Source organism: Marmota flaviventris, chromosome 7, assembly GCF_047511675.1.
Source record: "Marmota flaviventris isolate mMarFla1 chromosome 7, mMarFla1.hap1, whole genome shotgun sequence".
Classification (NCBI taxonomy): domain Eukaryota; kingdom Metazoa; phylum Chordata; class Mammalia; order Rodentia; family Sciuridae; genus Marmota; species Marmota flaviventris.
Genome location: NC_092504.1, coordinates 30,301,018 through 30,317,924, shown reverse-complemented (window position 1 = coordinate 30,317,924; position 16,907 = coordinate 30,301,018). Strand labels below are relative to the sequence as shown.

General features: G+C 44.0%; 1 protein-coding gene across 4 annotated transcripts in view; it reads right to left on the bottom strand.

Moving 5' to 3' along the window:
- The window catches only part of Tbc1d1 (TBC1 domain family member 1), a 218,940-nt gene that overhangs the window by 131,178 nt on the left and 70,855 nt on the right, over positions 1-16,907 (bottom strand). The window contains exon 1 of one of the 4 annotated variants that reach the window (XM_071614213.1): positions 347-460. The exons of the other annotated variants lie outside the window; for them this stretch is intronic. Coding sequence (XP_071470314.1) covers positions 347-376 — 30 coding nt within the window. The 5' untranslated portion in view covers positions 377-460. Of the gene's footprint in view, positions 1-346; positions 461-16,907 lie in introns of those variants that run through there. 4 annotated transcript variants of the gene reach the window in all.

Sequence of the window (16,907 nt, the reverse complement as noted above, 5' to 3'; positions counted from 1 at the left end):
AAGGCAGACGCCGCCGGGCGCTCCGGGCTCAGCCGGCAGGCACCCGAGCCCCCGCCGCCGGCCGGCGCAGCACAGCCCGGGCCGAGGGTGGCGGCGGCCGGCCTCGCACGCCCCACCTGGGAAATGGGCGCGACGCCACCTGGCCCGCGCGCCCCACGGAGCTCAAAGCCTAATGAATGAAAAGTGCGGGGTAAACGAGCCGCGGTCTCGGGGCTGCGCAGCGCCCCCGCCGCCGCCGCCGGGCCCGCCAAGCCCCAGCCGGGCCAGGCCTGCCGGGACGCGGGCGCCGCAGGGCGGTCCGCTCCGGTAACGGGCGCCGGCCCGCCGCTGCCCCGCCGCCGCCTACCTTGGCCACCCAGCTGAACAATGGTGACATCGCGGGCCGGGCGGCGGCTCCTCGCCCGCCGGCTCCCGCTCACTCCCGCCGCCGGCCCGTGGGGCCGCGGGTAGCCGGGGGCGGGCTCGGGGCGCACCGGGACTCGGGCATCTTCCCCTCAGAGGCGGCGACGGGCTCCTCCCCACTCGTCACTGCCCGTGAGGTCGCGCCCGCCGGGCAGCCCGGCTGAGAAAGGGAAGTGGGAGGGGAAAGCGCGGGGGAGGGGGCGCGCGGGGGAGGGGGCGCCCCGGGAGGGGGCGGGAGGCAGCGCGCCGACCCCGCCCTCACCCCGCCCACCCCAGCCTGTCTCGCGGCGGGAAGTTGGGAATCGCGAGGGTCGCGCTCCTCCGGGCAGCCCCGGCTGTGTAGAGACTCCTGCGTTTGGAGACGGAGGTTGTCGAGACTCTGGCCGGTGTCCCACAACTTTCAGAAATCTAGAATTCCTTTCTCTCTGGGGTTTGATTTTTAAAAACTCAAGAGTTGGGAGCGAACGCCAAGCCCGCCCAACTTTCCAGGAGCTCCCCCCACCCCCAAAGCGTTTCTTCCTAAGCGCTCTGGATTGCTAGTAACAAAAGGGCCAGTGTTTCCCCAGTGCCTAATACCTTTATGTAATCGGAGGTGGTTTTCTTGAGTCGTGAAACTCTACTACTGAGACTTGAAATGGGACAGAGGCAGAGCCTTCAGCTCCTGCCAAGCCAGAGGTTGCATCAGTTTTCTTCTCCCCCAAGGCAAGATGTTGAGACAGGGTGGTCAGTTTATGGCTACAAAGGTTAAGCTGAGTTTCAAACTCAGACGCTCCTGAGTTCCACGCTGAGGAAGAAAAAGAAGAAAGTCCAAAGGTCTAAGAGCTGATGAGTGATGCATGCGTCAGGCTGAGCTACTCACTGAGATCCTTTTTGGGCCCTCTGGTCAAAGAGCCCAAGATATCTGCTTCTCTTTTCCTATTTTTATATTAAGTGTGCATTATCTTCATGATGGACCAGTAAGACATTTTAATGTTCCCTAAAAAATAGTTTGAGTTTAACAAGTGTTATCCAAAAACTGAGTCCTGTATTATAATGATTTCTGTAGGTCAGAAATCTGGTGGCATCTTGGCTGGATTCCTGTGGCTCAGTCAAGCTGTTAGCTGTGGCTGCAGTCATCTCAGGCTGGATGGGACTGAAGTATCCACTTCCAAGCCGGTTCACCTGGTGCCAGGATTTATGTCCCTGTGGGTGCTGGACTCAGGGTCTCAGCATTTTGTTGGTACCCTCCAAAGGCTATTTAGTTTACATTCCCTCAGCACAAGTGCTCAAGAGAGAACACATGTCCAAAAAAAGAAGTCAGTCGTTTTATAAATTGATCTCAGAAGTGACATCCCAGCACTTCTGCTGTGTTCTGTTCCTTCAGAGTCTGTTCCACATGGGGAGGTTACCCCAGGGCATGAATATCAAAAGGAGAGGATCCTGGGGGTATGAGTCCTCATTTTCCCCTTCTTCCTGGTAGGCATAGGAACAAAACAAACCATAAAGGCATGGGGAAAATCGAAAGTGATATCCCAATAAAGGCTCTGAGTAACTGAAAGAGGCCTTAGGAGCATCTTAAGGAAGGGCAGTCCCTTGATTCTTTTAAGCACTGATGCTTAAAGTTCCCCTAAAGATCACTAAGAGGTGGAGAAGGGGAGTGTTTGTAATCATTTAGCCAGATCTCCTGTACCACATCACTTTCTCAAGCAAATAGAAGGCATGAAGGCTAAGAGTGTCATTAAAGTAAGAATCCTTCTGGCCTCTAGCACCTTACTACTTAAGGTGTGGCCCATGGCCTCCATATCAACAGGCAATTTGATGGAAACTTGAATCTCAGGCCCTGCCCTAATCCAGACCTTTTGGTTCAGGAATTTTCAACTTTCCAAGATTCCTGGTATGACATTATGATATACTTTGTTTTTTGTTTTTTGTCCATCACTCCCTCCCCAAAGTAGGCCATAGAACTAGAATTTCCTGTAATCCCAGCAACTCAGGAGGTTGAGGCAGGAGAATTACAAGTTTAAGGCCAGACTTGGCAACTAGTGAGGCCCCAAGCAATTTAGTAAGACCCTGCCTCAAAATAAAAACTAAAAAGGGCTGGAGGCTGGGCGCAATGGTTCACACCTGTAATCCCAGCAGCTCAGGAGGCTGAGGCAGGATCGGGAGTTCAAAGCCAGCCTCAGCAAAAGTGAGGTGCTAAGCAATTCAGTGAGAGCCTGTCTCTAACTAAAACACAAAATAGGTCTGGGACATGGCTCAGTGGTCGAGTGCCTCTGAGTTCAATCCCCAGTACCGCCCCCTCCCCCCCAAAAAAGGTGGCCAGGGTTATGGCTCAGTACAACCCCCCTGTGTTCAATCTCTAATACCAAAAAAAGAAGGGGGGGGATGTAGGGGTTGAATATGTGTTTAGGTGATACAGTCTTGCCTAGTATGTGTGAGGCTTTGATTCAGTCCCCAGTACCACACATAAAAAGAGAAGGAAACTAGAATTTGTTTTCCCCAAAGCAGGTTATAGTCATGAAAATGCTAATATTCCCCCACCTGTCTTGGAGTTGGCCATTCATTATCTTAATGGCCTATCTTTGCCCAATAGTAGGTCATAAGGTCCTCCTCATTCCAGAGGGGTCTGCTCCCATGCCCTGGAGGAAAGAATGGGGCACAGAAAGGCCAAGAAGAATGCTGAAACACACAGGCCTTGTGGGTTCCCCACTTCCCTGGCCCCAAATCTATTGGCAATCATGCCTATGCAATGCAGCCTCCATAAAAACCCAAAGGACAGCATCCAGGGAGCTTTTGGACAGCAGAACATATGGAGGTTTCTGGAGGTGGCACGCCCAGCGAGCGCATGGGAACTCCATTCCCCTTCTTCCACATCTCACCCTGAGCATCCCTCCATCTGTATCCCTTGTGATAGCCTTCATAATAAACCAGTAAATGTGTTTCCCAGAGTTCTGCCAACCACTAAAGCAAATTAATCAAACCTGAGGAGGAGGTTGTGGGAACCCTGAGTTATAGCAGGTAAGTCAGAAGCACAGGGAAAAATAACCTGGGACTTCAAAATGGGCATCTAATGGGGCAGAGGGGGCAGCCTTGGTGATAAAGCCCCCAACCACTAGGATCTGATGTTTTTCTTCTAATGTAAGAACTGAATTGGAATAAAGGACACTCAGCTGGGGTCCATTGCTGCAGAAATGACTGCTTGCTTGCTAGTGGGGAGAAGGCCTCACACCTTCTGAGGCCACCTGAGTTTCCTGTGTTGATTGTGGTGTGAAAGCAGAAAAAAGAAAGGCAGTTTAGCCAGGCGCAATGGTACACGCCTGTAATCCCAGAGCTCAGGAGGCTGAAATAGGAGGATCATGAGTTCAAAGACAGCTTCAGCAATGGAGAGGTGCTTAGCAACTCAGTGGGACCCTGTCTCTAAATAAAATACAAAATAGGGCTGAGGATGTGGCTAGTGGTTGAGTGCCCCTGAGTTCAATCCCCAGTTCCAAAAAGGTGGTGGGGGCAGTTTGCTTTTTCACTACTATGTGAGATTCACTGACATTGGTCTTTAAAAAAAATGAAATAGATTATTGACCAACACCCCCTTGGGAGGTGTGAACCAGCTCAGCTAGAGAGAGACCTGGAGAGTCTGGATGTGAGTGGACAGGGCAGCAAGGACCAGACTGCTCAAGTTGAACCCGTGACAAGCATCATCATACCCATTACACCAGCCCCCAAACTGAGCTCTCCAAAAATGCCCAGATCCTAGACAGCTCAGGGGTGAGGTTAAAAGGCCCCAGAATTAGCTAAAGAAGTTTAAAGTACCTGGAATTGACTGAGGTAAGTTTTCTGCTACAATAGGGAGGAAAGCCACAAAAGAGAGATTAAACTAAATTTAGGAGAATGAAAAACTATATTACTTGAAAAAAAAATTAAAATCTGACCAAATCCTGAATGTAACAGTACAATAGGTGTGTTTCACCTGCACCCATACCGTGAAATAGAGACATGAAGGCCGCATTGTTTCATTCCAGAACCAGGACTGGGCAGGTAGCTCAGTGGCAGATTGGCCTAGCATGCATGAGCCCCCTGGGGTCAATGCCCAGTACTGCAAAAAACAAAAAAATTGGATCCAGAAATGACTGCAGTACCCCTTCAGAGTAGAGGCTCGACCTGGCTTGAACTTGTTTGAAGTTTACATATGTATCTTTTAGGTTCATACAGGTCTTCCTCAGATCCAGGTCTCCTGTCTCAATCCAGAAGTGGGTAGAATCACTCCTTTCATGGGAAGGTAGGGGTCTTGACAATAATTTATGCAGCTTTAACACCCTGGGGGCAGGTACCAGGAATTGAACTTGGGGCACTCAACTACTAAGCCACATCCTCGGCGGCCCTATTTTGTATTTTATTTAGAGGCAGGGTCTCATTGAGTTACTTAGCGCCTCGCCATTGCTGAGGTTGGCTTTGAACTTGTGATCCTCCTGCCTCAGCCTCATGAGCTGCTGGGATTACAGGCGTGTGCCACTATGCCCATCTCAAGGTCCTATTTTAATTTACTGCTAAAATGTAGCTTGTCAGTCACATTGCACAAGAAATTCTGTTATAATCTGGAATTTCATTAAAGAGAAACTGATTGCATCAGATAATCTAAGTGATATGACACCTAAATAAAACAATTTTCCTTAAAAAGCACTCTTCCTACCATCTGAAAAATGTATCCTTCCTTCCAGAAACTGTGTATTCTCCCATGAAAGGACTACATATATACCAGGCAACAGTCATTTTTAACAGCTCCCAGAGGATTTTTAGGCAGTGCAGCCAGAATTGGGAATTTCTACAGACAGAATAATCATTGCTCAAAGATACTGATGGCTCCCAGCCCTGACAATCTAGTTGTCACCTGTAATGCAAGAGCTGGTTAGAGGAGAGGTGAAGCAGATGATCTGGCTGCTTTGAGGTAAGGTCAAATTCTGAGACCTCAGAGGACAGGCAGGTTACTTAAATGTGTGAGAGAGTACCAGGTATGAGGCCATAAAGATTGAAAGAACAGTGACACCTTGGAGAATGTATGTTCAATTATTAATACACTCTGCCCAGCCAAGCAAAATATGTCAATCAACTAAATTCAGCCCGAGAAGTCATTATTGGTATTGACCTCTGGGTCTCCTTAAAGTTTGGATCAGATATATGATATATAACATATCATATGTGTGTGTGTGTGTGTGTGTGTGTATATATATATATATATATATATATATATATATATATATATATATCATCATATATATTCTAATAAAGTATTCTGATTATCAGTCTATGAGGAATCACTTCCATAGTTTTAGATTCTTTATTTAAATATGTATGTGTGTGTGGTTCCCCTGTGGAGAGCAACAGGCTATTCAAATGGAACTGCAGAGCTCTAAACACAACAGCATCCCTACAGAAAAGCCAAGGCTGCTGCTTTCTAAATGACTCTAAAAGGATGCTTGACCATCCCACCTCCTCAGTTTTCCTAAGACATTAAGGGCAGACTTTAAAAGGTGTGGCAGTGCGTAGGGGCAGGACTGGAAGAGCTGCTTCATTCTAGTCTTACCATACCCCTCCAAATACATCCAGATGCTCCTGCCCAGCTCTTCTGCCCAAGTTCCTCTTTTGAGGAGGAACTAGAAGCAAGGACAGCAAAATGATCTGAGAACTAAGGCGATGGCAGACACAGGCTGCCCTCCACCAACTCAAACATGAAGAACAGGGAGGTGGGAGACCATACAAATGCATGACCTCACCGGGCAAACCCCTTCCTCCCCACCACGAGACCTGGTTAAAAATAGACCCATTGTAATATAACTTGACAAGGAAATTCAACTGAATTTCAAGTGAAACAGAACCACTTGGCAACTCATCAGGAATTTACTCAGTTCACAAATATGAATATTAATTAGCACCTATTGTGAAAGCCACCTAGTCCCTGTAGAGAATAATAGTAGAGGTGAGGCAGATGGACCTAAATCCTGCCCTCGCCTTCGAGATGGTACACTCCTGTAATCACAGCAGCTCAGGAAGCTGAGGTAGAAGGATCACGAGTTCAAAGTCAGCCTCAGCAACTGAGCAGGGCCCTAAGCAACTCAGGGAGACCCTATCTCTGAATAAAATTTTAAAAGGGCTACGGAGCTGGGCATGGAGGCACACACCTCTAATTCCAGTAACTTGGGAGGCTGAGGCAGGAGGATCACAAGTTCAAAGTCAGCTTCAGCAAAAGCAAGGCACTAAGCAACTCAATGAGACCCTGTCTCTAAATAAAATACAAAACAGGGCTGGGGATGTGACTCAGTGGTCAAATGTTCCTGAGTTTAATCCCTGGTATCAAAACAAACAAACAAACAAAAAGCACTGAAGATGTGGCTCAGTGGTAAAGCATCTATGAGTTCAATTCCTGGTATATATGTAGTTGGGTAGTGTATAGTCATTGCTTCCAAGCATAAAAGTTTGTTTCCAGAAAAAAAGATTTTGTTTTCTGTTTTTTGGTTTTGTTTTGCTAAAGATAATATCAAGTATAGAAAACCCAAGACTGAAAATCCCTCTGTGTGAACTAAAAACATGCATGTAAAACTTGTCTATGAGCCAGGTACAGTGTTGCATACCCGTAATCTCAGCAACTTGGGAGGTTGAAACAGGAGGATGGAAAGTTTGAGGCTAGCCTTAGCAACTTAGTGAACTTAGCAAGACCCTAAGCTACTTAGCAAGACCCTGTCTCAAAATTAAAAAAAAAAAAAAAAAATTAAAAAAGGTCTGGGGATATAGCTCAGTGGTAAAGTGTACCTGGGTTCAAAATCTAGTACTAAAGAAATTTAAACAAAAACAAGAAAACTTGCCCATGAATGTTTACAGAAGTATGATCAACAACAACCATGAAGTGGAAACAACCCAAAGTCCTTCAAATGATGAATGGATAAACAATATGTGGTAGATGCATACAATGGAATATTATTTAACTGTGAAAATAAACGAAGTACTGATACATGCCTCAACACAGATGAGCATAGAATACATTATGTTACTTGAAATAAGCTAGTCACAAAAGACTACATATTGCAACTTTCCTTTATTCAAAATGTGAGAATAGGCAGATCTATAGAGACAGAAAGCAGATTAGTGGATGCCTAGGACTGGAGTGGGGAGAAAATGAAGAGAGACTGCAACTGGGTACTAGCTTTCTTTTTGCGGTAATGAAAATATTTTGGGGAATTAACATAGGTGCTGGTTGTACAACTTTGTGAACATACTAAAAACCAAAATTTTATGTTATGTGATTCATATCTCAATTTCAAAAATCCTTCTAGGGGATAATAGCTGAACAATTTGGGGTGTGTTAATTCCCTGAGTCTTTATCATAATAGAATCTACACTTAACAGAACTGGGTTTAGGATTAAATGAGTTAATGCACTTAGAACATTGAACCTGAATGCTGGTACTTACTAGGAACTCAGCAAACATTAGCTTTAGTGACCGTGGAGGTGGTGGTAGCATTGGTTGCTATTGGAGCAATGATGGATATGATAAGTTTTAAATGTAGAAGCAGAACAGAACTAGAGGCCTCAAGTTCAGAGCCGGTTTTACAAACATTCAAAATATGACAAGAGAAACAAGATCAAAGAGGAGACTGTGTGTTAGCCAGAACTAACTCCAGGATGGGGAGGCCTCCGGGACATCTCTGGATATTTTCCTCTCCCTTTTTATGAGTTGCTATGTCTAGCAACAAGACTGTTCTGTTTGCTACTTTCACTCCATAAGCCAAACTGTGAATCATCCAAGTTTCTCTGGTAAATTCCTACCATTCAAGCTGAGCAGAGACCTGGTTGCACAAGCATCACTAGCCTCCCTGACTTTGGCAGCTCAGAAATTCTTCCCGAGGCCATGGACCCTGCTTCCTCACACTATGACCCCCATTTTCTCCTGTCCCATTCCTTAGCCCTTCCTGTCCACACCGCTGGCTTTCTCTCAAGGACACACCCAAACTCACTTTTTAAGTTATGCCACAGTCAAAATGGAGTCTTCCAGGAAGCCAGACTGAGTCCTTCAAAATCAGCTTCTGAGCAAAAATCACAATACCTTTATTTATTTTTATGTGAGCAGACATTGCTCAATAAATTGTTGAATAAAGGAGAGAGAAAGAGTAGGGGCGGGGAAAGTGGAGGGACAAATTTGGTGAGGATTTATTTGGGGGTAGGGCATAAGTTCAGGGTATTACCTAAAGAACACTGCACAGTTTGAGTATTCTTTATCCAAAATGTTTGAAACCAGAAGAGTTTTGGATTTCAGATTTAATGAGATATTTCAGGGATGGAACCCAAGTCTGAACACGAAATTCCTATGTTTCATATGTACCTTATATACATAGCCTAAAGGCAGCCTTACGCAATATTTTTAGAATACCTGCATTTGACTGTATCTCCTCATGTGGGTCAGGTGTGGAATTTTCCACCTGTGGAGTCATGCTGGTACTTAAAAGGTTGTCAACTTTTCAAAGCAGTTCAGATTTGGGATTTTGAAATTAGGGATGCTGAACCTATACTTTGATATAGGCATGTCCCCATTTACATTAAGGTCTCTAATTTTATATTTTGATTTGTGTGTTAAATTGTAGCTTCTTGTTAGCCAGAACAATAGCAAGCAAATTTAATAAGAACATTTTTAGTGGCTCCAGACACCATCCCTAAATTATCCAAAAGTCTTGCAAAATTAAAAGCTGGCTGCAGCCCAACAAGAAATACTAGGAAGACAGCAGAATGAAGGGGAGCCATTTGAATTTGTCACTCCAGAGAGGACAAAACAGTCACGAACACCTGGAGAATAAAATTCACACCAGTTTTGAGATGCCTTGTTTCTCCATGCACGCAAAATAGTCTTGCTGAAATGGAAACATACTTCATGACACAAATTTATCCCTTCAATTAAAACAATAATCTATTCATTAAAATGCTTGTGGCATTTCAAAACCAGCTATATTATTATATTTTGTGATTTAAACATCTGTTCTCAATGTTTTGTTTAATATGTATAGTAAGTGTGTTCACTTTGTAGCTTATAAGACAGTTCCAAAATAGAAACAGCATTATCTATTTTTAGCTCAGTCTATAAAGTTTAAACAAATAATCTTTCCAAAGCACTGTACAGATGTTTCAAATTCATGGAAAAATCCAGCAGTAATGAGCTCATAAAAGAAAACAGTAAAAATTTAGAGTCAAGATTTTGACATCCACACCCTGTGTTATAACTAAACATAGGCACTCAGCTTTAAACTCAGACATTTTACTGAAATTTATAATGAATACATTAAAAAATGTACATTTACAAAGGACTAATCTCATCCCCCGCAAAATATAACTTCTTTTCTAAACTAAAAGTTATTTTCCTCCTTAAAAGATGAGACTGATAAGGATCAATTTCTATTTCTTGATCAAATCTCTTCATGAATAAAAATCTGATCCAGACTTCCTCTTTTCCTCTGCTTCCATAGTAAATCATAATTTCCTACATATTTTATAAGATGATTGCATTTACCTTTTTAAAATATACATATTTATTTTAGTTGTAAATGGACCTTTATTTTAATTTTTTTTAATATTTATTTTTTGTTGTAATTGGACACACTACCTTTATTTTTATTTATTTATTTTTATGTGGTGCTGAGGATCGAACCCAGGGCCTCACACATGCTAGGCAAGCGCTCTACCATGAGCCACAACCCCAGCCCGCCCCCCCCCCCCACTTACCTTTGATTACAATGATTTCTTGCTTCTAAAACTTCTACTGTTTACCTAAGTCAAATTCCTTTAAAATTGCCCAGTTTTAAACACAATCAAAGCTCTTTGTGTAAGTCCCCACTCTTCAAAGTCTAAATTTTTCTGTAATAGTATGTAAGATCAGAACTACCCAGCCAGCACCTAGGAAGAATGGTGACTCTTATGTGTTTTCGACAGAGCCACCACGCTCTGCACAGGTACACAGAACAATTTATATTTGTTTCCTTGCTGAAACCGAAGATTCTAATAAAGTGCACCAAGCCTTGCACACTTGTATTTTATCAACAATCTGCTTATTCTCGGCATAATTTTCAGATGTATTAAATGATCAAATTTTCCAGAAATTAAGACACAAATGCCACATTCAACGCCCCTCTGAAAAACTTTTAGGTAAAAAGTCTTGAGTTCAATGATTAGCAAAGGAATGCATCCACTGTAAAACAAATTGTATGTGCATCCTAGTTCCTACTCACAGCTAGAAAGGGATGTAACTGATCACAACCAGCTTTGTCAGAAGTAACGATAGAGAAGATCCAAAAAGAAAACGGCCCCTTTTTCATCTGTGTTGGAATCTCATCTAGTTTCAAAAAAACGCTTTTATGTGGGGAGATCTGAGCCACTGCTCTTCTCACCTGGAATTTTTCAAACATAATGGGGGTTATGCTCTGGATAAAGTGAGGATAAATCCAACTACCAGATGAAGGCCAGGAGTTATCTAAAGCGTCTGATTTGCACTTGGATTTGGGAGGCTTTCTCTCTATGAGGCAGCACTGAAGGAACATGGGACCAGGTATCCAGGTGTGAGCTTCTATCTACTGGTGATCAGCTGTGTGACCTCAGGTAATTCATGTAGCATTTCTGGTCCTGATTCCACCTTGTAAATTGTGAAGATTTGCCCATTGTGGTGGTGTAAAACTGCAATCCCAGGAACTTGGAAGACAAAAGCCAGAGGATCACAAGTTTTAGGCCAGCCTCAGTAACTTACTGATATCAAAATAAAAAGTGGAGAGAGTTCAAAGCCAGCCTCAACAAAAGTGAGGTACTAAGTAACTCAGTGAGACCCTGTCTCTAAATAAAATACAAAATAGGGCTGAGGATGTGGCCCAGTGATTGAGTGTTGAGGGCCACAGCCAAGTTGGAATGACGCCTGGCATTTTGCCAGAAGGAATGGTTGAAAGGTGATGCCAGAGAGGCATTGAGATGATGATGGTTAGTTAAACTGTGTATTCAGTTGTATATTAGACCTTTGCTGTCCGACAATACTTTGGAGTTCCCATTGAGTTCTCTGGTTCCGAGAGAGTTGGGGCGGAGCCCGGGAGAAAGCTGGGGAGTTCCCAGGGAGTGTTCATGGAGTGCTGGTGGAGTTCCGGCAATAAAGTTTCCTGTTTGAACATACAAGTGCTTTGTGGCAGCTGGGTGATTTGTGCCCAACCAGACTGCAGCAGTTGAGTGCCCCTGAGTTCAACCTCTGATTCCCCTCCCTTCCCCTCCCCCAAAAAAGATGGGGCGGGAGCAGGGATGTATAGTTCCAAAACAGCGTGCCACTGGGTTCAATTTCCTATACTGCCAAAAATTGTGGAGCTTAGAGTTATAATCTCTGAGTTTCCCTCCAAGCTTCCTTCTGAATGCTGAGATATATATGCTAAATTAAATGCCCATAATGGGGGTCTGGGATTGTGGCTCAATGGTAGTACACTTGCCTGGCACATGTGAGGCACTGGACTAGATTCTCAGCACCACATAAAAATAAATAAGAATAAAGATATTGTGTCCATTTAAAAAAAATGCCCATGATGGGCATGGGTCTGGCAGCATTAGCTCAGGGTCAAGGTGGAACTAAATATGCTTGTTCATTGATCTCAAGGTCATATTGTGGGAAGACACCAAAGCTCTGTAAGAATGAATGCCGTCTCCAAGGTCACAGTCAAGAAGAAAGCAATGTCCACTGAGCACTTATCACATGGCAGATGTTTATATGGTCAGTAATCTGCACAATCCTAGGAGGTTAGAGAAATGATTATAGTAATAGAACATAATGAGCACTGAGTGCTTTCTATCTGCCAGACACCACTAAACCCAGAAAACCCCTGGATGGCATCCACTGTGCCCCAGGCATTGTTCTAACATCTAGAAGCAGGAAGTAGGGAGTATGATGACTTATTCAGACGGGGAAACTGAGCATTCATCTGGGAAAGGGCCCAAGCAGGATTCAGACGCAGGGCATTGCCAATTTAACCACTTTAACTTATTGTCCTGATTATTATCTCAAAATGCTGCTGTAAGGTATTATTTATTCTGTTTTGATTTCTGGATTCAGAAAGGTAAGATAATTCACTCAAGGTCACGCCTGCATAGAGCCAAAGCTCACTGTGCACCTTGCAGCGGTTCCATGTGCCACATCCTAACTGCTATAGGATCTGCATGGAGGGCTGTAGGGTTTTGTGCTCCAAGATTTAGGGGAATCTGACATGGTCAAGAGAGGTTCTCAAATCATTCACCAGGCTCTGGAAGCTTCCAACCAGAGCTGCTTCTTCAGGGAAGGAGTTTGGCCTCTCACGTGAGCCTGGAGGGCTGAACCAATACTAGCCAGACTTAATAAATGGAGGTGGGCTCGAAATGACATCAGATTCAAATGAATAAACGAGAGATGAAAGGGGTGGGGGAAGAGGGAAAAGAAGTGAGTCCACTTTGGGTTTGAGGCTTTGAGGCAGCAGGCCCCTTCCCAGGGGGAAAGGCAGGCCAGAAGCTGGTAAGAAGGAAATGAAGCCTGCCTCAAGCTGCCCAGGGAGGCTGTAAGCCCGATGACCTGAACCCAGCTCAGTCCTTACTGAGCTTCTGGGCTTGAGGAAGGCAGGAGAAGTAGTTTTCCCTGTGAAAAGCTGGCCTGGGATAGGCTGGGGGACCCTGATCTCCCAGTGACCAGGAAATTTGGTTTGTATGTGGTTTGGCCCCTGCCCAAACCTAATGGGAACCTGATTCTTCAGTTAGATATGTTGATGGATCTAGGACAAGATTTAAATCACCTTACACAAAGCATATCACCCCTCTCCTCTCTAGCTGTGAGTCCAGGGAGGGCTAAAGGCTGGCAGAATCCAAGAAAGAGGCACACCGCCCCTGAGTCAGTGATTGCTGCTTAATGGTCCCATTCATCATGTGGGGACTTCACATAGCCAACCCTGGCACTGTGTGCATAGCACTGAGCTTAAGCCCCTGAAGTTCCTACTTTAATTATTCATCAGTCACTTACTAAAGATCACTGCACATCACTGCACACTCATGCAACAGTACACATGCCACCTGCTCCTAAAGGATCAACTTATGATCTAAGGAGCCCATACAGCAAGTCAACAGGAAATGGCACAACGGGTGATAATTGCAGGAAGGAGGAGAAGGAGTGCTATGAAGGCACACCCAGAAGGCCCCTGTCCCAACATCAGCAACCCTATAAGATGGCCTGGGCACATGTATAGGCACCCAAATGCCAAGTAGAAATTAACCACTTGAGATGAAAGAGGAGACAAATTATTCCTAACTATAAAGGACCAGAATCTGATGCTGGACTTTTAATTACAGCATCCTTGTTTTCTAAGTTTTTTTTTTAATTGTAACGTATTTTCTGCCAAATTAAATAACATATGACAGATACACATTGCTGGATCCAAATACATATACATATATATATGTGTGTGTATCTCTTTTTTTTTTTTTGTACTGGGGATTGAACCCAAGAGCGTTCAACCACTGAGTCACACCCCCAGCCCTTTTCTGTATTTTATTTTTAGACAGGGTCTTGCTAAGTTGCTTAGAGCCTCGCAAGGTTGCTGAGTCTGGCTTTGAATTCATCATCCTCCTGCCTCAACCTCCCAAGCCACTAAGATTACAGACATGCACCACCACGCCGGGCTAAGAACATTTATATTTTTAGCAGAGGCCATAATACCACCCTTATAGTTGTCTCCTTGTGCACATGTCCATTTGCTGGGTGTCTTAATCTGAGCTGTTTTATCAAATTTCCATAGACTAGAGGCTTAAACAACAAACATTTCTCACAGCTCTAGAGACCAGGAAGTCCAAGATCAAGGTGCCAGGAGACCCAGTGTCCACTAAGATCTGCTTCCTGGTTTGCACACAGCTGCCTTTTTGTATCCTTGTGTGGTAGAGAGAAGAGGGAGGGGGAGAGGAAACAAGCTCTCCTGTGTTTGTTCTTATAAAGGCACTAATCCCAGCAAGAGGACTCCACTCTCATGATCTAGTTACCTCCAGAAGGCCAATAATACCAATCCATTAGGGATTATTGTTTCAACACTTAGATCGAAGGGGACACAAACATGCAGTCCATGACTCTGAGTTAAGGATGTTCACATCTTTGACTTGACTCCCCATCGCCCTCTTCGTCTGCAGAATGACCTTATCAATTCATATTCCCACTAGCGGTGACTGCATTCCTGTTCCCTCACCAACAGGGATGGTCTCAAACTCTGAAGTTTTGCAATTCAAATGGACATGAAATGCTATTTTCTTACTTGAATCTACCTTTCCCCTGGTTTCCCACTTTTTCATATGCCCACATCTAATAGGCACTCTGCCTCTAGCTGTGTGAGCCACTGACCCAAAATAAAGACTCCTTACATATAGAAGCCAACTGCAGAATAGTGGGAACGCTAGAAAAGGGGACTTGAAGTCCATGGTGAACAAAACAGACATGGTCTCTGCCCTTGAGTGGCTTTGGGTCTAGTTAGTGAAAAACACAGGCAATAAAGCAAGTAACTTTTAAAAGATTTTTTTTTGTTTATCTTAAGCTTTTATATTTAAGAAATCTTTTTTGATTTTTAAATACCATGGAAGCAAAAAGAAAAAAATTAGGAGGAGAGACAGTCACAAAATTTTCTCTCTTATATGGAGCAGTAGGCAGATTAGGGGTGAGATGTGCATCTGTGTCTTTTCTGGAGGTCAGTTCTGAGCATCCTGTGATTCAGAGGGAATCTGGAACCTTTCTGCTCATTGCCTCTGCTGGTCCATAAACAGTCACACCCACATTGTGTTTTGTGGAACAACAAGTCTAGAGACCTAACTACACCCACCTGCAGTAGCAGCAGTGAAACCACTAACATGCTTGATGAAGACCAGTTTCTGATCTAGAAAACTCACTGAGCCTTAGGATTCAGCCACATAGCCCCTCAACCCCACAGGGGACCCAAACTGACACCAGACACCTGTGTCTCTGTCAAAGGTTTGAACAGAGTTTGAGGCATGGGCATAAACGTGCTTTAAGTTGTAAGATATTAGAGGCAAAATCAGAATTCATGAATATTATTTGACCAAAATGAGTGTGAGTTGTGTGTTCTTGCTGCAAAGATATGCCCTGTGTCTGCAGGGTGCCGCTTGACTCTCAACCTTCTCTTGATTATCTCCCCTGGCTTCCATCTGGCTCACTCTAGGCTGGGACTGCAAGATGTGGGAAGCTTTTGACCTGACCCTGGCTTTTTCCCCTTTATCCTTTGCTATTTCCTGATTCTTGTTTTCTCTGAGGGAATAAATCATGTTCACATATCCGAAAAAGGTGGGGGCCTCATTGTAAAGGAATGTATAAGCAGGGGACAGCTGAGGGAGAATAAGGGGGGAACAAGATCCATCTATATTTAAATAGACTGTTAATAATAGTGGGAACCATTTTTGTAATAACTAACTTACATCCCTAGCACAGGGTTTGGGAGCCAGCACAACCCCATGCAGAGAGCACAGGCCTAGCCAGGAATCTCAGCAGCACAACTTTCTATTGGCTGTGAGATTTGGAAAGTCACTTGGCATCTAAGCCCTATTTCCACATCCATAAAATAGAAGTTGTATAGCCATTGTGAAATGATGAAGGACCTCTTAGTTAAAGTACACAGCAGCAAGACAATAAATAGCAGCTGCCTTCATAGCATTTTATAATTTATAATGTACATTTTGTGGGGGGGGGAGCTACTGGGGATTGAACTCAGGACCTTACACACTGAGTTCCATCCCCCACCCTTTTTTAAAATTTTATTTTGAAACACAGTCTTGCTAAGTTGCCCAAGTTGGTGATGCTCCTGCCTCAGCCTCCTGAGTCTCTGGGATTATACGTGTGCACCACCAGGTCTTATTTATAATGTACTTTTGCATACATGATTTCACTTCTTACTCAACTTTAATAAATTCAAGTCTTCCATTTTTTTTTCTAAAAGTGTCCCCATAGTTCCTCTAATTGCAGGACGGCAACATGTTTCACCCTGGCTTATCTCTTTTGTCAACTCTGACATGTTAATAGTGGAGATCCATCATGCAGTGTGTCTTAGTCCATTTTCTGTTGCCGTAACAGGATCCCTGAGACTGAGCAGTTTATAAAGAACAGAAGTTTCTTACTGGTAATGGATCCATCATTTTAGCCAGCTATTCCACTCCTTGATCTATACCCAAAAGACTTAAAAATCGCATACTATAGGGACATAGCCACATCAGTGTTTATGGCAGCACAATTCACAATAGCTAAACTATGGAACCAATCTAGATGCCCTTCAGTAGATGAATGGATAAAGAAAATATGAGATACACACACACACACACACACAGGAATATTATTCAGCATTAAAAGAGAATACAATCATGGCATTTGCAGGTAAATGGATGGAACTGGAGAATATAATGCAAAATGAAATTAGCCAATCTCAAAAAAACCAAATGCCAAATGATTTCTCTGATTTCAGGATGCTGATTCATAA